The sequence below is a fragment of the Pan troglodytes genome, chromosome 7 (assembly GCF_028858775.2).
Source record: "Pan troglodytes isolate AG18354 chromosome 7, NHGRI_mPanTro3-v2.0_pri, whole genome shotgun sequence".
NCBI classification, from domain to species: Eukaryota; Metazoa; Chordata; class Mammalia; order Primates; family Hominidae; genus Pan; species Pan troglodytes.
The window spans coordinates 69,080,239-69,105,413 of NC_072405.2; the positions used below are offsets into that span (position 1 = coordinate 69,080,239).

General features: G+C 41.7%; 1 protein-coding gene and 1 long non-coding RNA gene across 4 annotated transcripts in view; one reads left to right on the forward strand and one right to left on the reverse strand.

Annotated features, from left to right (window-relative positions):
- The window catches only part of LOC134810876 (uncharacterized), a 159,108-nt gene extending 135,672 nt beyond the window's left edge, over window positions 1-23,436 (reverse strand). For all 3 annotated transcript variants that reach the window (XR_010159583.1, XR_010159584.1, XR_010159582.1), the window contains exons 1-2: window positions 23,229-23,436; window positions 15,266-15,381 (exon numbers count right to left, since the gene is read on the reverse strand). This is a non-coding gene — a long non-coding RNA (uncharacterized LOC134810876). The remainder of the gene's footprint in view (window positions 1-15,265; window positions 15,382-23,228) is intronic.
- A 161-nt stretch (window positions 23,437-23,597) lies between these two features.
- The window catches only part of RAB2A (RAB2A, member RAS oncogene family), a 102,517-nt gene continuing 100,939 nt past the window's right edge, over window positions 23,598-25,175 (forward strand). The window contains 1 exon segment of the mRNA NM_001246457.1: window positions 23,598-23,900. Coding sequence (NP_001233386.1) covers window positions 23,855-23,900 — 46 coding nt within the window. The 5' untranslated portion in view covers window positions 23,598-23,854.

The window sequence follows — 25,175 nt, forward strand, 5'->3', positions numbered from 1 at the left end:
ACGATTAACTTGCACCATTGGGACATTACAAATATAGTGTAAGCAGAAGTCTGATGAACTTGTGTTGGTAGAAGAGCTGAGGCAGGACTGGATTGTCTGTCATAATATAAAAGAGTCTTGGAAGATGTCCGGGGTCCAGGGTCTAAAACCCCTCGTGGCCTTTGGAACACCAAGCTCTGTGCCAAAGTGTGGAAAGCTGCCCTGCCACACCACAAATCTAAGCCCAGGGCATAAAACCCCTCGTGGCTTGGATGGAATCCAGGGCTCAGGGCATAAAGCCCCCCATGGCCTCTGGAATGTGCACAGACTTGGTCGCTCTCCCAGGCTCATAAACATGTTCTCCATTATCTCAAGCAGCAGAGCATATTCTATATGCGTCAAAGAAAATGCTAAACCGTCAGAGCTACGCTTGATGCACCACTACCTTTCTACCCCCACATCCTCATGCCCTCACCTGTTTATCCCCACATCCACATGTCCTCACCACCTGCTTCTTTGTTTGATCACCAATAAATAGTGTGGGATCCCAGAGCTCGGGGCCTTCACAGCCTCCATACCAGTGTTGGCCCTGTGGACCCACCTTATGTACTCTTAACTTGTCTTTTCTCATTCCTTTGACTCCTCCGGACTTCGTAGCCCCCACGGCCTGGTGTTGGGTCTGATCACCCCAACATTTCTGGCGCCCAACATGGGGCTATGAAGATCCCGGTGAAGGAATGCTAGAGCATGTGGAAGCAGAAGATGCATTGTCAGAGGACACTGAGGATGACTGAAAGAAGCTCGGCGGGTAAGCTGGGCACTCAGAAGAACTAGGGTAACAATGGGACAGAATGAAATTAAACATTCTGTTTATTTAAATTTCTTAAGGCATTTATTACAGAGAGGGGGAGTGAAAGTTAGTACTCAGAATTTATTAACACTCTTTAATACAGTAGAGCAGTTTTGCCCATGGTTCCCAGAACAAGGGACAATGGAGTTGGATGAATGGGAAAGAATTGGCAGAGATTTTAAAAAGGTGCATAAAGAAGGAGCCAAAATTCCACTTTCTGTTTGGTCAGCGTGGGTGTTGATAAAGGCAGCTCTTGAGCCATTTGAAACAGATGATGAGGCAGATTCAGATGAGGAAGAGGCAGGCGACTATAAAAAAACTAACTTCAGATTCTGAATGTGAGGGACAGGACCCGGAGGAAATTAAAGAAAAGAAAGGGAAGCTGAAAAAGGTGTATTTTACGAGCCAGTCGGTTCCACCTGCTGAATTAAGTGAATGGCCACCTCCTCCCTCTCCTCCTAATGGGCGAGAAAATGAATTAGCTGAAAAACTTACTGCTCTTGTAGTTACAACATTAAAACCTGGAGCGACTGGTGGTGCTATACAAAATTCTATTCAAAACGCTAGAGCCAAGAGAGACCTTGAAGCATGGCAATTTCCAATTACTATAACCCAATGACAGAATATAGCTAATTGGGCCACTTTTCTTTTTAAGTAGTTAAAGGAATTTAAGCAAGCCGTTAGTCAATATGGGCCAAATTCTCCTTTTGTACAAACTTTACCAAAAAATGTGGCTCTTGATAATAGATTAATACCATATGACTGGGATACTTTAACAAAATCTGTTCTCACTCCATCTCAGTACTTACAGTTTAAAACCTGGTGGGCTGATGAAGCTCAAACTCAGGTAAGAGAAAACACACAAGCACAGCCACCTGTGCCTGTTTCTTTTTAACAGCTAATGGGAGTTGGCCCTAATTGGGGTTGATTAGAAAATTAAGCAGTAATGAAGAATGTTTCCATTGTTCAGCTGTGCACTGTGTGCTTACAGGCATGGAAAAGAATAAATGTTACAGGGGAAAAATATCCTTCTTTCAGTTGTTTGACTAACTGCCAAACCAGTTTGGGTGGAGCAATGGCCACTAAAACAGGAAAAACTAGAGGCTTTAAAAAAATTGGTGCAGGAACAATTGCGAAAGGGACACACAGAGCCTACTTTCTCTCCTTGGAATTCTCCTGTGCTTGTTATTAAGAAAAAAAATCAGGGAAATGGATTTAAGGGCTGTTAATGCTGTAATTCAACTCATGGGCGCGCTGCAACCAGGGCTGCCCTCTCCAACCATGATTCCAAAATACTGGCCTCTAATAGTAATAGATTTAAAAGATTGCATCTTTACCCTTAGCTACCCAAGATTATGAAAAATTTGCTTTTACTGTTCCAGCTATAAATAACAAAGAACCAGTGGACAGATACCTTTGGAAAGTATTACCACAAGGCATGTTAAATAGCCCAACTATTTGTCAAATTTATGTTGGAAAAGCTATCTAGCCAGTTAGAGAACAATTCAAAAAATGTTATATTATCCATTACATGGATGATAATTTATACGCAGCTGAAACTAGGGAGGAAGTAATACTATGCTACAAACAGTTAGAAAAGGCTGTAACTGCAGGAGGATTAATCATAGCCCCCAATAAAATCCAAACTTCTACTCCCTTTCAATATTTAGAAATGAAAATAGAACAAAATACTATTAAGCCTCAAAAGGTTCAAATTAGAAGAGATAATTTTAAAACTCTACATGATTTTCAAAAATTATTAGGAGACATTAATTGGATTCGTCCAACTTTAGGCATTCCTACTTATGCTATGTCTCACCTCTTTTCTGCCTTACAAGGTGATTCTGATCTTTTTTTTTTTTTTTTTTTGAGATGGAGTTTCCCTTTGTTACCCAGGCTGGAGTGCAGTGGCGCCATCTCGGCTCACTGCAAGCTCCACCTCCCAGGTTCATGCCATTCTCCTGCCTCAGCCTCCCAAGTAGCTGGGACTACAGGCACCCGCCACCATGCCCGGCTAATTTTTTGTATTTTCAGTAGAGATGGGGTTTCACTGTTTTAGCCAGGATGGTCTCAATCTCCTGACCTCATGATCTGCCACCTCAGCCTCCCAAAGTGCTGGGATTACAGGTGTGAGCCACTGCGCCCAGCCAAGGTGATTCTGATCTTAACGGTAAATGCTCTTTATCCAAAGAAGCATTAGAAGAACTTCAATTAATTGAAGAAAAAATTCAACAGGCACAAGTGACTCGAATTGACTCTATGCAGCCATTACAGTTTTTTTAGTTTTTCCTACTAAACATTCACCTACAGGAGTTACTGTTCAATAGAATGATCTTGATCTGGTTGAGTGGCTTTTTCTACCTCACAATACTACTAAAACGCTCACTCTGTACTTAGATCAAATTGCTGTACTAGTAGGACAAGCAAGGCTGCACACAACAAAGTTAATGGGATATGATCCAAATCAAACTATAGTTCCATTAAACAAACAACAAATTCAACAAGCTGATATTAATTATCAGGAATGGCAAGTTAATTTGGCAGGTTTTATTGGCATTCTTGATAATCATTATCCTAAATCCCAAATATTCCAATTTCTTAAATTAACATCATGAATATTGCCTTCCATTACTCAAAAAATCCCTATTGAACGGGCCATTACTGTTTTTACTGATGGATCTAGTAATGGAAGGCCTCATTTGTGGGACCTCAACAACAAATTTTTCAAACTGACTTTGCTTCTGCTCAAAGGGCTGAATTTATGGCTGTGATAACAGTGTTAAAATCTTTTAAACAGCCAGTAAACATTGTTTCTGATTCAGCCTATTTAGTGCAAGCCAGACAAAATATTGAATGTGTCTTAATTCAAAATGTGACTAATGACCAACTTAATCTTTTATTTCATTCTTTATAGCAAGCAGTACAACAAAGGCATTCCCCTTTCTATATCACTCATATGAGAGCACATACTAACCTCCCTGGCCCTTTAACTAAACTTAATCAAAGGATGGATAATTATATGGGGAAGAGGATTTGCTTGGGTCTCTCCAGGTAACAATCAGGTGCCTGTATGGGTGCCCACCAAATATCTGAAGATCTATCATGAGCTACAGCAGGAAGAGAAGACTCTGGGAAGAGCCAAAACTCCTGATACGAGTGATGCCGCAAACAAACATCTCAGAGACAAAGGAGAAAACCGAGAATAGTCGTCAGGCAAATTCTCCAACATGGGGACAAATCAAGAAGTTGGTGCAGATGGCAAAGGACAACTTGAAAGCACAGAACAAACTAAAAACAACTAGTAACCTGATGGTGGCCATGCTGGCAGTACTCACCATGGCGGCAAGCCTCCTTACTATAGGAGCAACTCAGAATTTCACTTATTGGGCATATGTCTCATTTCCTCCTTTAATTAGGTCTGTGAGTTGGATGGACCCTGTTATTAAGGTGTACACCAATGTCAGTACCTGGATGCCAGCACCCATAGATAACTGAGGGCCAATGCATCCTAATTAGGAAGGGACAAAAATAAATATATCCATAAAATATAAATATCCCCCAATATGCCTGGGACCTGCTGTTGGATGTTTACAGATTGACTCACAGGCCTGGTTGGCAGTAGTCCCCAAAAAAATAAATCATGGGCTGCTTTGCATATGATTTCGGGGCATAGTTTAAACTATAATCATTCCCATCCTAAAACCCTGCAGTTCCATCTGAATAAGTTCAAATATAAACAAAATAGAGTTTAAAGGTGTGGATTCTTGAACTTGGGAAGATTGTACAGCAAGTAAGGCTGAGGTGCTACAAAATAATTCCTATGGAATCATCATTAATTAGCCTCCTAATGGGATCTTTTAAAAAAAATTGCACCAGAAGGCCTTCTTGTGGAACAAATATAATAAACCGATGGAACCACTGGCAATTAAGTCATACACAATATATTCGGACAAAAGCTGAGGTACCTATCATATGGAGTCCTACTGCCATTGTCACCCCTAGTCCAAAAATAATATCTCCTGCCATAGAACAGGAACATTCTGAATTACGGAAATTAGCTATGGCTCAAAGTTCAATCAAAATTTGATAGGGTAAATATAACAACTATAAAGAGGAAGGAGGTAAAAATAAATATGCTCTTTCTTTTCTTTTCAACAGGACTTTTTGGATTCAAAGTTGTGTCCAGCCACCTTTTGTGCTAGCAATAGGAAATATTACTCTTGATATAAATACACACTTTATTTCATGCCTCAAATGTCATTTTTTACCTGCATTAATTCAACTTTTAATAAAAATCAGACTATCCTAATAATTAAAGCCAGGGAAGGAGTCTGAATCCCTATGTCTTTAAATAGACTGTAGGAGGCATCTCCATCCATTCATATAGTAACAAATTCTTAAAAAACTTTTATCCTGTTCAAAAAGATTTATAGTTGCTCTCATAGTTGCTACAATTGGCCTCATTGCTGTTACTACTACTACTGCAGTAGCTGGTGTGGCTCTACATTCATCTGTACAAACTGTTAAATTTGTCAATAAGTGACAAAAGAATTCCACAAAATCATGGAACTCTCAAACTCAAGTAAACCAAAAAATAGTTAACCAAATAATGATCTCCGTCAGACAGTGATTTGAATGGGAGATCATATCATAAGTTTAAAAAGTAAAATTCAAATGCAATGTGATTGAAATACCTCTGAGTTTTACATTACTCCTCATCTGTATAATAAAAGAGAGGATGAGTGTGAAAAAGTTAAAAGACATTTAAAAGGTCATACTGGAAATTTATCTTTGGATATTGCAAAACTGAAGGAACAAGTATTTCAAGCCTCTCAGGCACATCTGACACTAATGCCAGGAACTGAAGTATTTGAAGGAGCTGCAGACAGATTAGCAGCTATTAACCCGCTAAAATGGATCAAGACACTTGGAGGCTCTGTGATTTCAATAATGATTGTGCTTTTAATCTGTGTTGTCTTTATATAGTCTGCAGATGCGGAAGCCGCCTCTGGAGAGAAAGCCACCTCCAAGAATAAGCAAAGATAGCTGTGGTGGTTTTGCAAAAAAGAAAAGGAAGACATGTTGTTAGAAGAGCTGAGGCAGGACTGGCTTGTCTGTCATAATATAAAAGAGTCTTGGAAGATGTCCGGGGTCCAGGGTCTAATACCCCTCGTGGCCTTTGGAACACCAAGCTCTGTGATAAAGGGTGGAAGGCTGCCCTGTTGCACCACAAATCTAAGCCCAGGGCATAAAACCCCTCGTGGCTTGGATGGAATCCAGGGCTCAGGGCATAAAACCCCCCATGGCCTCTGGAATGTGCACAGACTTGTTGGTTGCTCTCCCAGGCTCGTAAACATGTTCTCTATTATCTCAAGCAGCAGAGCATATTCTGTGTGCATCAAAGAAAATGCTAAACTGTCACAGCTATGCTTGATGCACTGCTACCTTTCTACCCCAAAGCCTTCACGCCCTCACCTGTTTACCCCCACATCCACACATCCTCACCACCTGCTTCTTTGTTTGATCATCAATAAATAGTTTGGGCTCCCAGAGCTCAGGGCCTTTGCAGCCTCCATACCACCGCTGGCCCCCTGGACCCACCTTATGTACTCTTAATCTGTCTTTTCTCATTCCTTTGATTCCACTGGACTTCGTAGCCCTGACGTCCTGGTATTGGGCCATACAATTAACTTTCACCATACAATTAACTTTCACCATTGGGACATTACAAACATAGTGTAAGCAGAAGTTTGATGAACTTGCACATAGGATTAGGCCTCTTTGAGTGCACTTTCTTAAAATCCAGTTGCCAGTCTGTGAGGAAGCCAAGCAGCCACATAAAGATGTCCATGTAAGAGTTAACCAAGGAGCCTGGCCAAAAGCCCCCCACTGAGCTCCCAGTAGGTGGCCAGCACGATATACCAGCCTTGTGACCTTGCAACTATCTCAGCACTCCAGCTGACACAACACCCCATGAAGCAGAATCACCTAATCAAATGATATGGTTTGATGCTGTGTCCCCACCCAAATCTCTCAATCTGAGATCCCCAATGTTGGGGAAGAGACCTGGTGGGGTATGACTGGATCATGGGGGCGAATTTCCCCCTTGCTGTTCTCGTGAGAGTGAGTGAGTTCTCACAAGATCTGGTTGTTTAATGGTGTGGAGCACCTCCCCCTTCACTTTGTCTATCCTGCTTCACAATGTGAAGATTGTTCCTGCTTCCCCTTCACCTCTGTCATGATTATAAGTTTCCTGAGGCCTCCCCAGCCATGCTTCCTGTACAGCTTGTGGAACTATGAGCCAATTAAACCTCTTTTCTTTATGAATTACCCAGTATCAGGTAGTTTTTCATAGCAGTGTGAGAACAGACTAATATATCAACCAAAAGAATTATGAGAAATGATATCCTATTAGTATTTAAACCACAGGATTTTGGAGTGATTTGTAAAGTAGCAATAAACAACAGAAACGCAAGACTATAAGAACAAAAACAAAAGACCTATCTAATGTGGAAAATCAAGGAGGCTTTTCCAGAGGAATCAATAATTTACATAGAATATGGAAGAAAAAAAGTATGAGTTAACTTTCAAACAGAGAACAGAGTCCATAATGGCCTGTGTTTGAAGGGAAGCAGATGCACTAAAAAACAGAATGGAGATTATTAATTTTCTTTTCTTTTCTTTTCTTTTTTTTTTTTTTTTTTTGAGACAGAGTCTTGCTCTTTCATCCAGGCTGGAGTGCAGTGGTATGATCTTGACTCACTGCAACCTCCGCCTCCCAGGTTCAAGCGATTCTCCTGCCTCAGCCTCCTGAGTAGCTGGGATTACAGGCACCTACCACCACGCCCAGCTAATTTTTGTACTTTTAGTAGAGACAAGGTTTCACCATGTTGGTCAGGCTGGTCTTGAACTCCTGACCTCAAGCAATCCACCCACCTCAGCCTCCCAAAGTGCTGGGATTACAGATGTGAGCCACCACACCCAGCCTAAAAAACAGAATGGAGATCATTTTCTTATGCATTTTTGCCTAATTATAAAACAGGCCAGACATGGTAGCTTATACCTGTAAGCACTTTAGGAAGGAGGCCAAGGCGGGAGGATCATCTGAGCCCAGGAGTTTGAGACCAGCCTAGGCAACATAATGAGTCTCCGTCTATATAAGGAAAACAAATATATATATATATATATATATATATATATATATATATAAACAAACATATATATATATATGGGGAGGCTATATATATGTGTGTGTGTATATATATGTGTGTGTGTGTGTATATATAGAGAGAGAAGCAAACATGTGCATACATTGACTTTATACAATAGTATATTTAAGAAGGAAACAAAAACCCAGACCTAAAACTGATATGTCTAGTCTTGCTTATTAATACAGACTAGCTATTATGAGCCATCTGTGACACATACACATTGTGCTGGGACCATCTGCAATGTTCCTAATCTAATGGTTTAAATGATGGCTCACACCCTCATTAGACGATATTAGCACCTCAAAACACATTTGTTGGAAATAGCAAGGTACTGATCCCTTCAGATGCTATCAAGTGGCTACACTGTAAACTAATGCACATCCTAGCAGGAACAAAGGGAACACAGACATTGAGTCCCTTCTGTGGACCAGGACATTTGACAGACTCATACATTCTTTCATTAATCTTAGCAATCTCAAGAGCAGGTATTATTTTTCATTTTTTACTTATTAAAGAAAGGTTTTTAAAGTTTCATTAGCTTGATCACATGGCTCGAAAGTAGTAGAGCAAAGTTTTAAATCCCAGGCTGTCTGCCTCCAAAATCTGCATCTATAATAGCTGTTGTTGGTTACCTTCTCTGCTCCCTTTTCCCTCTTTCTTCCAGATGTTTTTCAACACCCATATCCTCCCATGCAGCCAGTGAGCTTCAAGGGTGAGTCTCTTGCCTACAGCAGTCTTTTTTATTTTTTTTGAGACAGTCTCTCTCTGTTGCCCAGGCTGGAGTGCAGTGGCACGATCTCAGCCTCCCAGGCTCAAGCAATTCTCGTGCTTCAGCCTCCCAAATAGCTGAGACTAGAGGCGTGTGCCACCATGCCTGGCTAACTTTTGAATTTTTTTGTAGAGACGAGGTTTCACCATGTTGCCCAGGCTGGTCTCAAACTCCTGAGCTTGAGCAATCTGCCCGCCTTGGCCTCCCAAAGTGCCAGGATTACAGGCATGAGCCATGACACCTGGCCCTCCAGTAGTACTTCTTAGCAGCAGGTGCAACTGGCACTTGGGGCTGACCAGTTCTTTGCTCTGCAGGGCTCTCAGGTGCATCTTAGGATGTTTAGCATCCCTGACCTCCACTTGCCATCATTCTAACAACTCAAAATGCCCAGCATACACTTGCATGGAAGTGCTCAGCCTGAGAATGGCCAGTTCACACAGAATACCATGCCTCCTGCCAATGATGGGTTCAGGAACTTACCCAGCAATTGGTGAGCTGCCCCTTGAAGGGGATTTCCCTGCCACATGGAATGATCCATGTGCTTCCCACAACCTCGGCACTGCACAGTAATCCTATCACTTTGATATTCTTTTTCCCATTTTACAGATTAAGAAACTGAAATACAGATGGAATCAATGGCATGGCCAGGTCATATGGTCAGTAACTAATGAAGCTGGAGGCTTAATATACTGCCAAATAAAATTATGGGAGTGACCTGAAGATCCAGATTGGATCCCAGGGCCAGAACTGGATGGTAATTTGATTGAATTTGTTAAAGTATCTAAAATGACTGTCATCACAAGTTGGGTTAGTCAGCCTTAAACCCTCAAAAAAGGAAGGTCTCAGAGATAAAAAGCAGTATTCTCTATTAAAACATGATTCATGGTTTAGATCTCAAGAACTTCAACCACAAAAAAAAAACTTGTTTTAAACATGATTCATGGGAGTTTTTCATTCATCAAAATATTTGATACTTGGGCAAAGCCATTAGGCCAGGGTTATCAATGCTGCAGAGGCCAAAGAGATAAATGGCGCTGTTCAGAGGGAGATAACAGGGTGTGGTTAGGGCTGATGAAGTAAGCGAGCGAATGAGCTGATTAAAGGTATTGGGACTAATGTTTTTCTCATCCCAAAAGTGAGATGGGTGACTCATGTTCTCTTAGCTTAAGGTCATTAAATATTCCATAGACACTATTCTTTGTCCAGGATAACAAAAAGCTAGTTGCACAAATTTAAAATATCCCTGTCTCTGGGACAATGATTTCTCATTCCAATTTGACCTTCTGCTTTTAAAAATCAGACTCATAAACTAGGTTAATGTAAGTCCATTCCTGAAAGATGAATTCACTCTTGATATACGGAGAAATCAGGTTTCTAAGCCTGATTTACTATACATACCAGCCTGTGAGCCCCCTTGGGAGACACAATATATCCTTGCTTTGTGAACATAAAGCATACATCATTTCCTTGTGGACGACAAATATGTTTTTCTTATTTGTTATATGCTGATGATTTTTAAATTTGTCTGTGGAGGTCACAACTCTCATTAGTCAAAAATGTAAAAAGCTGTACCAGGCTTGCTGTAAAAATTAGATGACTTAAGGTAGTTTGTTAAACATTTTTTATTGCATTAAACTTTTAGGAAATTTTAAGAATAACTGTGAGAGATTCAATAGATACATAGGTAAAGGACACAAGCATGTTATCCACAATAGAGGAACTACAAATGTCTAGCAGATAGTTGAAAAAAACATTTGGCCCCCACAATTATGCCAGCTATGTAGTATTTCTATCTCAAGCTCAGGCCACTCCCCCAAGCTCCAGATTCAAATGTCCAATTGCTCATGTGAGATCACTTAGAAGTCTACTGGCATCTCAATTCAACATGTCCAAAACAGAATCTTTGATTCACTCTCCTTTTTCCCACATACCTGGTCTCCTACCTCAATTAATTGCATTACTTTGTTCATCAGGCAAAATAAACAGGAATCATGCTTACTTTTTTCTCCTTCCCAGTTCTTCCATACAAAGTCTGTCATTGAGCTGGACCTGGTGAGGTCCTGGACTCTTGGGTGCTGCCTGGACCCACCCAAATGCCAGAATGGGAGTGACTTGATTAAGTTCCTCAGGGAGCTAGGTTAAGCAGATAACCTTTCTCTTGTTTCACACACACACAAAAATCTTGCCCTCCTAGAAATTCACCTCTCAAAACAATACCAGCCAAGTAGAAGAGGAAAAGAAGAGCAAGTGTCTAGAGGCCCTGATTTGCCTGGACACCCACCTGGGTGATTTGGGGTGGCCAACTTGAAAGAGTTTATTTTTCCCCCAAGCCATTCTCTCCTGTTCTCAGCCAGCTTCCTGCAACCATGAGGTCAAAAACAAAAACAAGTATGTTTGGCTTTTACATTTGTGATGAGCAAGGTACTCTAAAATGCAGGGTTCAGGGCAGGGGCCCCTTCCTTCTGAGTTCAAGAAAGCCACTGAGTCTTTTTTTTTTTTAGACAAGGTCTTGCTCTGTCACCCAGGCTGAAGTGAAGTGGCAGGAACATGGCTCACTGCAGCCAGTCTCATTCTCCTGGGCCCAAGCAATCCTCTCACCGCAGCTCCCCAAGTTGCTGGGACTACAAGCACATGCCATAGTGGCCTGCTAACTTTTTTATTATTATTATTGTAGAGACAAGGTCTCACTTTGTTGCCCATGCTGATTTCAAACTCCTGGGCTCAAGCAATCCTCCCATCTCAGCTTCCCTAAGTGCTGGGATTACAGGCAAGATACACCACTGTACCTAGCTTTTATTCATTTTATTATTCATCTTTATTGCTTTCATTGCACATGCTGTTAACTTCTTATGAACTCTTTGTTCTAATAAATAAGCATATCCAGGTTTTTCATAAATAAATGAGGAGTCTATAAATTCTTACTAGTTTTAATAGAAACATTGCCACTAAAATGGTGTATTCTAGCTGTGTGAGCTTTTGGAAAATGTTTTCATTTCCTTTATGTTTGAATGTTCCTTCCAGGTCTTTGAAAATATACATTCTGAGTTGAAAAGCTTTATAATAGGTAAAACTCATTAACCCATATACTTTCCATGCTGGGCACAGCAGGTGTGGTAGGTAGAAATATAAGATGACTCCCAAGATTTTTGCACCCTGGCATACACATATGCTTTTCCAGTTGTTGAAACACTAATTTAGGTGCTGCTGTGAAGGGATTTTGTAGATGTGAATAATGTTCCAAATCAGTTGGCCTTAAGATAGAAAGATGATCCTGGATGGGCCAGATCTTATCAGTTGAGTCCTTAGAGGGAACAGCACCCTTCCTGACAAAGAGATTCAAAGCATGAAGGATTAAAAATGAGAGAGATTCTCTATTGCCAGCTCTGGAAATAGAGTAGGTCACGTGGTAAGTCGTTCAAGTGGCCTCTAGTGGCTGAGAGCAGCTCCCAGGTAAGAGCCAACAAGGAAATAATGACTACAAGGAGATGAATCTGGCCACACTATGTAAGCTTGGAAAGGAACTCTGAATGCCAGATGAGGATGCAACCAAGCCAACACCTTGAGTTTAGCCTTATGAGATCCTGAGTAGAGAATCCAGTGAGACGATGCCCAGATTTACCACAACCCTAGAGGCTAAAGACAATACCCCCTAATTATCTCACAATGCTGTATTGTCTTTAGTCTCTAAGGTTATTTAGTAATTTAGTAATAAAAAGCAAATCCAGTAGGACCATGCTAAATTAAGATACAACCTCTATATCATATGATGCAGTGTGAATCAGCACAGTAGAGATTGCAGTGTCTCTGGAAGCCATTTCTATACTGGACAATTCTTTGCAATAATTCAACTACACGTGTAAGTGATCAAATTAATATATCTTACAAAACTAAGTGTATCTTCAACAATACTCTTCCTTAACAAGTACCAAAAAAAAAGATCTGTGAATATTCTCTAACACCTCTCAACACAAGGGCAAGTGTCACAGATGGAAGTGAAGACTAAAGAGAGACAATAGAATTCACTGATTAAGGTTTAAATATCTTACTTTTGCAACTTTTTATTTGCAAAAATAGAAAACTGATCATGTGAACACATTTGCATTAAAAGATGTTCCTGCAAATTAGGGGCCCTGAAATTAAGCTTCATTAGGTTCATGGTAAGTCTACCTCTCTCTTTATCTATAGCACTTGGCAAAGGGCCTGACATCTGAATGACAGGTCTCAAATGTTCTTTTTCATATGATTACATTAAATAAATCATTAAATTGTTATTTACTTAAATAACTTTAAAATTTTCTTGAGTGAATTAACACTACTTGAAGGATCCCTGTAAACTGAGTCCACTTTCAATTTCCTATCTACTGGGTCACTTATAATAAACCATGTTACACGTATACTTCCTCATCTCTGCTTGTTTCCAAGAAAGAAAAGGTAAGTAATTTAGTTTTTGTATTTCAATTAGTAATTCAATAACCTGTCTGTTTTTTGTTTTTTTTAAAGCAAAATAGCTTATCTCAGAGTTCAGATCAGACAATCTCACCACTGGTGTTTGGATTCAGTGTCTTTTGAGGTAAAGTGAAAGAAGAACCTTTCAGAAATGCATGCAGTTAATTCAAGGAGAGGAAGAAGGATCTAGTTCTAAAGAGGTTTTTGTCTATAATTGATTTTTCTAAAGGAAAAATCAACAAAAAGTATAGTGTGTCAATGCTGAATACTCTGCTCTTTCAAACGGACACTTTTGTATTATAATTTGTATCAGATACAGTATCAAGAAAATTAAAATACCCATATACTAAGAGCAAAAAACGTTCTTCAGTAAGTCTGGTAATGAAAACTTCAAGATAAGATTTCAAAATTATATAAGCCTGCAGTTCTTCTAATAAAGATTACTAAACTGTAGTATCAGAAAAGGTACTTTTGGGGAATCAAATGATAGTGAAGCTTCCCTCCTGGTTTGTACCTTAAACTTGCTTAGCTAATGGCAGTGCTTTCACCACCCCCATTTAGTGTAACTTTTGTTAAACTTAACTTAAAATGCAAAATGATGCATAATATACAATGTTATTCATAATGACAATAGCTGCTGTAGTATTTGGATATAAGAGTTTTCACAGGCAGGAAAACATTCAGTTTCTAAAAAATGATTCAAAGTTCATGAAAAAGTATAAATAAACGGTTTACTCTGTTGTTCACGTAAATCCCTAAGGACGTGAAATGGAAACAAACAGCAATTATTGTTAAAAAAAAAAAATCCTTTTTAGGATCTACTTTGTCATTGTATTCTAGCCTTAAAACAATTGCTTTGCATATAACTTTTTTTAAAACTGAAAAAATATGCTTGATCTTCCTTTTCTGACTACACAATTATTTTTTTCTTTTTTTAATCAAAAACTCACTGCTTGCTAATGACCATACAATTATTGTTGTTGTTGTTGTTGTTGTTTAGAGACAGGGTCTCACTCTGTCACCCCAGCTACAATGCAGTGACACAATCATAGCTCACTGTAGCCTCAAACCCCTGGGCTCAAGTGATCCTTCCAAGTAGCTAAGGCTGCATGCCAACATGCCTGGCTAATTTATTTTTATTTTTTTATAGATGGGGTCTTGCTATGTTGCTCAGGCTGGTCTGGGATTCCTGGCCTCCAGCAGTCCTCCTGTGTAGCTGGGATTACAGACTTGAGCCACAGCACTGGCCTAAAATAATTATTTGTCAGTTCCTTATTTAAAATATTCTTAGCAGGCCGGGCACAGTGGCTCACACCTGTAATCCCAGCACTTTGGGAGTCTGAGGCAGGCAGACCACTTGAGGTCAGGAGTTTGAGACCAGCCTGGCCAACATGGTGACAACCCACCTCTACTAAAAAGACAAAAAGATTAGCCAGGCGTAGTGGCACTTGCCTGTAATTCCAGCTACTCGGGAGGCTGAGGCAGAATCGCTTGAACCTGGGAGGCAGAGGTTGCAGTGAGCCAAGATTGCACCACTGCACTCCAGACTGAGTGACAGAGTGAGACTCCATCTCAAAAAATAAAATAAAATAAAATAAAATATTTCTAGCAGTATATAAAACCAAAACCACAACAAACTTCTTTATAGGCTAATCCATTTATAATAAAATTGTATGTAGATAGATCACATGAACGTGATTTGACTCAAAATGGATCTGACTTCAGATGATATTTATTAGATGTCTGTTTTTATTTCTTTATCTATTCAGGTTTGTGGCAGCCAGCTACCAAGGTGGCTCCCAATGACCTTTGCCTCTGGCATAAATGCCCATGTGTAGTCCCTTCCTACATTTTATCATGGCTGATCTGTGGGACTAACAGAATACACCAGAAGTGATGATATGCAACTTCTGAGGCTAGGTCATACAAAGACATTGAGGTTTTTGCCTTGTTCTATGTCAGATCACCCTCTCTGGAAGAAATCAACTGCCTTGTCATGAGGATACTCACACAGTCTTACGGAGAAGTCAAAGAACCGAGGTCTCCTGCCAACAGCTGGGTGAGTGAGCCATCTTGGATGAAAATCCTCCAGCCCCAGTCAAGCCTTCAAATGACTGCAGCCCTGGCTGAAAAATTAAATGCAACATATGAGAGACCCTAAGGCAGAATCACCCAGGTAAGCTGCTCCTAGATTTCTGATGCACAAAAATTGTGTGAGAGATCAAATGTTTATTGTTGTTTCAAGGCTGTGCAGTATTTTCTCATAATCTGAACATTTGTAGAGGTTTCTGAGAATTGATCTCCAGATTCCATACATTGGGAAATTTAAAACAGCAGTGGAAGTACAGCAATTTTTCTTGCCACAAACCTGAATTAACCTTACAGATTTTTTAATAGGAGCCCTGAGATATAATTTTACTTTTTGGAGAATATACTTACCCTTTTAATAGCTTAACTTTTCTTTTTTAGAATAAAAATGTTTGGAAAACTAGACTCCTGTTTCTCCAGATTAGAAATGAAATTTGATCCTGTGGTGGCAGTTTTTCTCTCTCTCATCATTACATATGTTAGAAATTCTGATAAGGAGACTGTTAGAAGCAGAGATAAAGATTATATAAAAGAGAGAGGAGACAGAAAAGGAGGTGAAATGTAATCTCACAATTCCCTGCACCACTTATTTATTTCCTAAAATCTTGTCTCACACAAAAGACATCAGAGACAGAAAGTTTTCTCTATCCACATCTCCCATAGGGACAAAGATACCTTACCATTTCTTGGAAAATAAAGAAAAAATGAATTTTTCTTTACCAAAATTTAAACACCATTAGGGATAGAGGTTAAAATTAATTGAGACATCTGTAAGAGTAACAAGTACCGCTACTCTGGGTACTTGCCCATGGGGTAGCCCTGCTCCACAAGAAGCAGTAAAGCTAAAACAAACAAACAAACAAAAAATAAAAAAAGAGTAACAAGTAGTTCTCTCTTTAGCACCATGTGAAGTATATTTTCATGATCCCATTCCCATTCCAATCCCAAATTTTCCAAAGCAAGGAACACCTACTATTTAACATAAAACATAGGACATATTAAAGACAAATGAAGAGTAGGGTTTGAAACTGTTGCAAGATCTGGTCTCCACTGACAAAAAAAAAAAAAAAAAAAAATTCAACAATGTAGATGATAAACTACTACTGACTTTACCTGGTTGTGTAGGAATTGTTCCCTTAAAATACTTGGATACATTTGTAGAAAATAAGCCACCTGCAACTTGGTATATATATACTCTCCTAGCAATAATGTACTTTTCAGAGTGTCTTCACATCTATCGCTAGAAATGCTATTATGTAAGTAACCAGAATTATTATCTCTTTTGAACAGATGATGAAAGTTTGAAGTGGACTTTCTCAAGGACAGCTAGTTAGTGGCAAGGAAGAGACTGTAATTCAGACTTTCTGGAATCCAAAATGGAGCCTTTCTCCTGACCATTGTCTCTGTTGAATGCACTAAGCAAATCTCTAGGACTTAGAAAAAATAATTAATTTAAGAGTATTATTCTTGTTTTTAATTCACTTTAAGTTCTATATTAATTATTAATTCAATATATATTATATAGTGGTTTTTTTTTAAGATAGGGTCTCACTCTGTTGCCCAGGCTGGAGTGCAGCAGGAATGCAGTGGCACAATCATTGCTTACTGCAGCTTCAAACTCCTGGGCTCAAGGGATCCTCCCACCTTAGCCTCCCTAGTAGCTGGGAATGCAGGTATGAGCCACTGTGCCCAGCTTATATAGTAATTTTTTAAAATAGTTAAAAACAATTTTTAAGGCCAGGCAGAGTGGCTTACATCTGTAATCCCAGCACTTTGGGAGGCCAAGGTCGGAGGATCACTTGAGTTCAGGAGTTTGAGACTAGCCTGAGCAACATAGCAAAACCCCATCTCTACAAATAATTATTATTTTTGAGACAGAGCCTTGCCCTGTCACCGAGGCTGGAGTGCAGTGGTGCCATCTCGACTCACTGCAACCTCCATCTCCCAATTCAAGCGATTCTCCTGCCTCAGCCTCCCAAGTAGCTGGGATTACAGGCACATGCCATCACACCCAGCTAATTTTTGCATTTTTAGTAGAGATGGGGTTTCAACATGTTGGCTAGGCTGGTCTTGAACTCCTGATCTCAAGTGATCCACCCGCCTTGGCCTCCCAAAGTGCTGCTATAACAGGCGTGAGCCACTGTGCCCGGCTATACAAATAATATTTTTAAAGTTAGCCAGGTGTGGTGGTGTGTGCCTATTGTCCCACGTACTTAGGAGGCTGAGGTGGGAGGATCACTTGAGCCCAGGAGGCTGAGGTTGCAGTGAGCATGATTGCACCACTGCACTTCAGCCTGAGCAACAGAAACCTCATCCCCCCCAAAAATAAACTTTTTTTATGCAGACAAGTTCTCACTATTTTGCCCAGGCTGGTCTTGAATTCCTGGACTTAAGTGATTCTCTCACCTCAGCCTCCCAAAGTGCTGGGTTTACAGGTGTGAGACAGCATGCCTGACCAAATAGTTATATTTTTAATGCAGTATTTTATAAAATTAGCTTATTGTTATCCCAATATTCATTGTTTCTGTTCCATACACTTATATCAGTACTTTCTATTACTAATGACCAGTCCATTGGTATAAAGAATAGCCTACGTATAAAAGAAACTTTTTTCTCCCACCTACACACACTTTGACTGAGGATGTGAATTTGCTGTCACTAATTTTTGACTCTTCAAGTAGCTTTCTGAAGGATGAGCAGAACGGAATGGAAAAGAGAAAACAGTCACTTCTGGCTTCAACATGGAACCAGATTATTGAACCAGAAACAATGAATATTTGGATAATAATAAGCTAACCAGAAATAGGTCATGAGTGGAAAAGCAAAACAAGAAATATTACTAAGAATGTTATCCAACTAGACTAGAAATGGCATATCAAGTAGATGAGAAAAACAAAGTACAATAAGGAGGGTTGTTGAAGCACCTGGAATGACTAGGCTAAGACAATAGCTATAAAAGATAATGCCCTTGAAGACCCAGCTTAAAAGACTCTCCCTCTGCAAAACCTACCCTCATTTCACCCCCAAAAAATTGTACTCTCTAAAATAATAGAGCTCCTCTCCTGTAGCCTTCATCAGGCCAAAGCTATTTATGACTTAGCACAAGACAACTCTAATCTCCTTTAAGGCAGGGTCCTTGTTGGGCTCATTTAACTCCTATGGTTTTTTTGTTTGTTTGTTTTTAGAGACTGAGTCTCATTCTGTCGCCCAGGCTGGAGTGCAGTGGCACAATCTCAGCTCACTGCAACTACCCCCGAGTTCAGGTGATTCTTCTGCCTCAGCCTCCCGAGTAGCTGGGACTACAGGTGCGTGCCACCATGCCCAGCTAATTCTTGTATTTTTAGTAGAGACGGGATTTTGACATGTTGGCTAGGCTGGTCTCAAACTCCTGACCTCAGGTGATCCACCTGCCTCGACCTCCCAAGGTGCTGGGATTACAGGCATGAGCCACTGCGCCCAGCCTCCTGTGGTTTTTTGTTTTTTGTTATTGCCAGTTGTGAGAGTTGGGGCAGAGGGAGAGATATATTTCCTTTGCAGCTACAGTTCTTATTAACAGGTTGAAGGTGGAGGAGGACAAGGAGGAAAGGAAAGGAAGGGGGAAACAACCTCAATGTTTAAGAAGTGTCCTCTGTGTGCTTGACATAGTGCTAGACATTTTATATATGTCATCTCAGAGGGGAAACTAAGGCTTAGAGCATTTAGTAATCTATCAAAGATCATTCAACTGATGTTGAGTGGTAAAGTCAGGATTTGAATCTAATTATTTCTTCTTCCAAAACTGGTACTGAGTTCCGGTGTGGTGGTTCATACCTGTAATCCCAGCACTTTGGGAGGCCAAGGCAGGTGGATCACTTGAGGCCAGGAGTTTGAGATGAGCCTGGTCAACATGGTAAAACCCCATCTCTACTAAAAATACAAAAATTAGTCGGGTATGGTAGTGTGCACCTACAGTCCCAGCTACTTGGGAGGCTGAGGCACGAGAATCGCTTGAACTCAGGAGGTGGAGCTTGCAGTGAGCTGAAATCGCACCACTGCACTCTAGCCTGGGTGACAGAGAGAGACTTTTTCTAAAAAACAAACAAACAAACAAACTGGTACTGAGTTTAAGTATTTGCTGGAAAATTAGTTCTGTTATGGTACTTGGAGATGGCTGAAGGAAGGCATTTCACAATTGTTTTTAATTATTTCTGGGTCATGGAAGAATCTCTCCCATAAAAGTGTACATGTGCAAATATATACATCATTATCAGTTTTGCATACCATTTCAGAAGGAGGGCTAAGGAACCATGGAAACCAAGGCAAAAACCTCAAGATTACAGTATTCCCAACCACCTTCTCCCATTCCACTCCACCCTATCCCTCTTCCCAAAGCCTGAGAGTAATTAAAACCAAAGAAAATATAAACATGAAAGTTTGGTTGGGAGAAGCAAATGCAAACTTCTAATATAGTATTGTACTCAAAAATGTCATGGAGAACTTGATTAGGAGACACTGAAGAATGCAGTGCTACAATCTTGAAATTTCACAGTTATGACCTTCAGACCATATATGACGTAAGGCTGAGAGACAGAGTTACCACAACACATCCTAAGAGACTGAAAATAGCCGAAAATCAAACTGAATGGAAAATTCCAGGAAGTATACTATATTTAATGGAAGAGAGGTTTATTTCTGTTATTTTGTCTGGGGAACTTTTCTTGAAAAATATGTTTGGATTTTTATGGGCTAAAGAAAATGTTTTAAATGAGGTTTATGTGATTTTTATTTATACCCTGTATTTTTTCGAAGATTTAAAAGAGATTATAGGTTTATAGAAAATATAACAAAATATTATGAATCATACATAGGAAAAAAGGTAGAGACATAAAATAGAGCCAGGAACAAACTTAATTTTAAACCATGAATTTATATAGTGATTAGGCCTTTACTTCCTCAAGTTAATTTCTTTTTAATTTTCTGTAGAGTCAGGATCTCACCATGTAACCCATGCTGATCTTCTTGAACTCCAAGGCTCAAGGGATCCTCCAGACTTTGCCTCCCAAAGTGTTGGAATTACATGCGTGAGCCACCGCACTCAGCCCCTCAAGGTAATTTCCAAAAATTATGCAGCTCAAAGAGTTTTATGTATTAGGTATACATTTTTCATAATTTACACGGTATTTTCACATACATTATCTCATTTGATCCTAAATGGACTTTGTTAAGCAGTTATTATCCACATATTCCAAATAAGGAAACTGAAGCCCAGAGAAGAACTTGAAAATCCTGTCCTTCAAGGTGGGAGAATTGCTTGAGGCCAGTAGTTCAAGACCAGCCTGAGTAACACAGGGAGTCTCCATCTCTCCAAATAATAATAATAATAAATGATATAGGCGTGGTGGCATGTGCCTGTGATCCCAGCTACTCAGGAGGCTGAGGCAGGACAATCACCTGAGCCCAGGAAGTCAAGACAGCAGTAAGCCATGACTGGGTCACTGTACTCCAGCCTAGATGACAGAGCAAGACCTCCTCCCAATCAATCAATCAATCAATCAGAACAATATGCATTTGACATCTATGGCCCCTGCATTTTCACGAGAGGATTACTACCTTCTTTACAGATGGCTTTAGATTTGGAGGCTGGCTAAGCATAAAATTAAAAGACGTCATGCTTGGAATAGCCCTTTTAAGAAACACTCAACTCCTTTACTTAATAGACAAGTGCACTGAACCACTCAAAATTTTTTAAATTATTTTTATTTTAATAATTATTTTATTTATTAAGACACAAGGTCTCAATCTATAGCCCAAGCTGGAGTGCAGTCGCACCATCCTAGCTCACTGCTGCCTCAAACTGCTTGGCTCAAGCTATCCTCCCTCTTCAGCCTCCCAAGTAGCTGGGACCGCAGGCACAAGCCATCGCAACCTGTGCTCTGAAGCTTTAAGAAGCCAAACGATTCCTCACATTCATCCGATCATTTACAGGTAGAGCCAAGACCAGAAGCCAGGTATCCTATTTTCCTTATAACACATTGCCTCTATAGCTTTATATCCATTTCTATGATTTTTGTTACATACCCAGTTCTGACCGTTTCCTGTCACAATTTCCTTTGTCTACTAAGTAAAGTTCTAAATGCATGGTGACATAACATACAAGGCCCTACATAACCTGGCACAAGAGACCTCTCCAGGTACTCTCCTCCTCTAACAGTGTAGGAATACTCCTGACTCCTAGGATGCCAGGCATTTGTATAACATCCTAATAGAGTTGTCCTGTTGAGGCTGTGCTGGTGAAGGAAGGCCACATCCCTCTATCTTGTGAGAGTGAAGACTTGAGTTTCTCCATCACCCAGGAAGACTTGGGTGAAGGCACTCAAGTGGGAGGGACAAAATGACATCTGAAAACTGGAGGCCTTGGGCAGGGACCTCCCCTTCCTCAAACTAAAGGTGAATGAACCAAATTTTGCGATTCCAGGTAGCTTTTCATGTCAAATTTTCATGTCAAATTCTTCCGTGCCATCTCTGACCCTTTAGTAAAATCCCCTCCAAATATTCCAGAAAAACCTTGTGAGTTCATATTTGGCAAGGCCATCCAAAGCATGTTAGCAACCCAGCATGATGGTGACAGTACTAATTATATAATGAGAGGCCCCAAAGAGAAGAGTATTAGGCAACAGGAACGAGGGCCACTAAATGCCAATCGCTTTTCCCCAGCAATGATTTTCCTTCCATATGAGGTTATGGGTTATGAGGATATGAGTTAGTCAATTAGCTTCCTTATGCAACTTCAAATTCCCTGAACAGATCCAGGAATTTTGCACATTCTGTTCCTTGTCCATAAACTTTGGTTCCCCTCCCCAAACTGTTGTTCTTTCGACAAACTCTATACATAATTCATATTCCTGGCTCAGAAATCATAATCTCTAAGTAACCTTTCCTGACACTCTATTCTCCACCTCCTCTTCCATAACCTGTGGTCTTTTTGAACTGAGTGGTGACATTTTGGGCTGGATGACTGAAAAAGAAAAGTAGAAAAACAGAACATAGAACATACAGGGCCTCCAGTTGCTGTGCCTGGCAGTACATGAAACATAGTATTCAATAACTATTCTTTGAATACACACTCATTTTGTTTTTTCCTTTAACAGTATTTCCTAATAGGTAACTCATGAACACTGCAAAAAATGTCAAACTGCACAAAAAAATTCAGGGAAAAGTACATTTTCCCCCCAATCCCATTCCCTCCTTTCTCTTAATACCAGTTACCTTTCCTTTCAGATTGATTATGCATATATGGGTATGTAAATGTTTTCCCACTATTCGTTACACATAAAAATTATATACAATTCATATATTACATATGGTGCATGTTATATACACACACATAAACAGATCATCTCGGTTTTGCTTAACCTAAGTCAGGCTTTTTTTTTTTTTTTTTTTTTTTTTTAGAGCAGCCCTCAGAACCAGGACAGGTTCAGAGACTTTATTTATTTTTTATTTACTATTATTATTTTGAGACGGAGTCCCGTTCTGTCGCCCAGTCTGGAGTGCCATGGTTCAATCTCGGCTCACTACAACCTCCACCTCCCGGGTTCAAGTGATTCTCCTGCCTTAGACTCCGAGTAGCTGGGATTACAGGCGAGCATCACCACGCCCGGCTAATGTATTTTTAGTAGAGACGCGGTTTCGCCATGTTGGCCAGGCTGGTCTCGAACTCCTGACCTCAGGTGAGAGCAACGTAGTACTCCACTGTGCGTGCATACCATGATTTACTTTGCAGTCCCAGATTTACGGTTTCCAATTTATAAATACTGCCATTTTCACCTTCAAGCCCCGATGCCAAACACAGAAATACCAGGCCACCCCCACCCCCTCGCCGTGTGCCTCCCACATTTTCACACACATTTTCAGGAGCCCAGGGCGCAGCCTCACACCGAACGCCGCCTCTGCCGTCCCCTCACTTGCCCCGTGCCCCCACCGCAGGGCTGAAGGCGACGGAACCGAGCCTTTGCACCCCCACCAGCCCCGTTCCCTGGCGTCTCCCGGCCGCCGGGCTCGCCCGCTCAAACGTGGCGGAACAACCGGAGCTGGGCCCCGCCCTGCTGGAAGACAGGGCGGGCCAGGCAAGGCAGGCGCGGGGCGGGGCAGGCGCGGGGCGGGGCGGGGCGGGGCTCCGGCTGGCGGGGCGCGGCCAGCGTGCAGGGCTGGGCCAGCGTGCGGGGCTCCTCCCCTTTCCTCCGGCGGCGCCGGCGGCCGCAGAACTTCCGGGTCGGCGCGGAGGCGGGGCGGAGGCGCCGCGGCGGCTGTTATTGTTCGGCTGGGCTCGGTCGGGCGCTGTCTCCCTCGGCTCTGCGGGTGTCAGTTCGTCCGGCTTCCTCACAGCCGCTCACTCCCGACGGCTGACAGCAGCAGCGGCGGCGGCGGGCGGCGCCTGGCGTTTCGAGGCTGAGCGGCACCGGGGTTGGGGCGCGGAGGAGGAGCAGCAGCGGGAGGAGGAGCCGTGTGCCCTGGCACTGAGCGGCCGCGGCCATGGCGTACGCCTATCTCTTCAAGTACATCATAATCGGCGACACAGGTGAGGGCCCCGGGCGCGGCCGGGCGGGTGTCGGCGGCCTCCGGACCCGGGCTGAGGGGCAAACGGCGTCTGGCGGTGGCGGGGACGCGGACTCCACCCGGCGCCTCCCTCCTGGCCGCGCCGCTCCATTTCCGCAGTGCTGGAGCTGGTGACGTGGGCACTGCGAGCGGCCGCGGCCTGGCCAGGCCCGGTCTGCGGCCCCCGACCCGGCCAGTCTTGCAGCTGAGGGCCGCGGCAGCCGTTTGCGACGCCCGATTCAAGAAGTGTGTGACAGGAGGGGAGGCCTAGCGCAGGGCCGCCGGGGCCCGACTCACATGACTGCACCCCACCCCCAGGGCCCCTTGCGTTAAGTCTCTTCGCGGCCCCAGGAAAAAGAAGGAGGGAAACCTAGGGGAGCAGAAGGTGTTGGGGCCCGGGTCTTAGTTTCTGACCAGTCCAACCTTCCTCCACCAGCACGCATCTATCAAGGTCTGGGCAAGGCGCTTTTTGGCGTGGGACAGGCAGCCGAGAAAGAGAAAAGGAAACCTTTAAAATACGTATTTTATATATATACATATATATAAAATATGCTTTTTTAACACCTTCAACTCTCACGTCAGAATAAGTCACATCTCATTACTTGACGGCTGGAGAATCCCTTTCGGGGTTAGGAAAGCATGAACGAGTTCTGTGGACTTTTGCCACGTGTGAACTGGGGTTATTTAATAGTAATGTAAAGTCGTTCAGTGCTCTGGGTGTGTACTTAGGTATGTGTATGTTGAGGACGCTGATGTTTTAGATATGTCAAGTCCGGTGTCACAACTGCTAATTTTCAGGTGAGCTCATGTCCATGAGCTGAAAGAAATTCAGTTATTCTCACTTAAAATGACGTCCTAGTATATTTCACAGAAAAGTAAACAGACTCTTCGTAGATATTTTTAATACCTGTGATTTGGCATTACTTTGAATCTAATAATAAACATAAAGATTGTTTAGATGTTGCAACTATTAATATACCACAGTGTGATTTCAGTGGTTACTCTTGCACGACTTTGGACCCTTTGCACAACTTTGGTCATGTAAGCAGCAGTTTGTAGTTGAACTAATGATGTGGCAGGTTCTATAAGTAACTAAAGAAGCATGTTGGCCGGACGCGGTGGCTCACGCCTGTAATCCCAGCACTTTCGGAGGCCGAGGTGGGGGATCACCTGAGATCAGGAGTTCGAGACCTGCTTGGCCAACGTGGTGAAACCCCGTCTCTACTAAAAGTACAAAAGTTAGCCGGGCGTCGTGGCA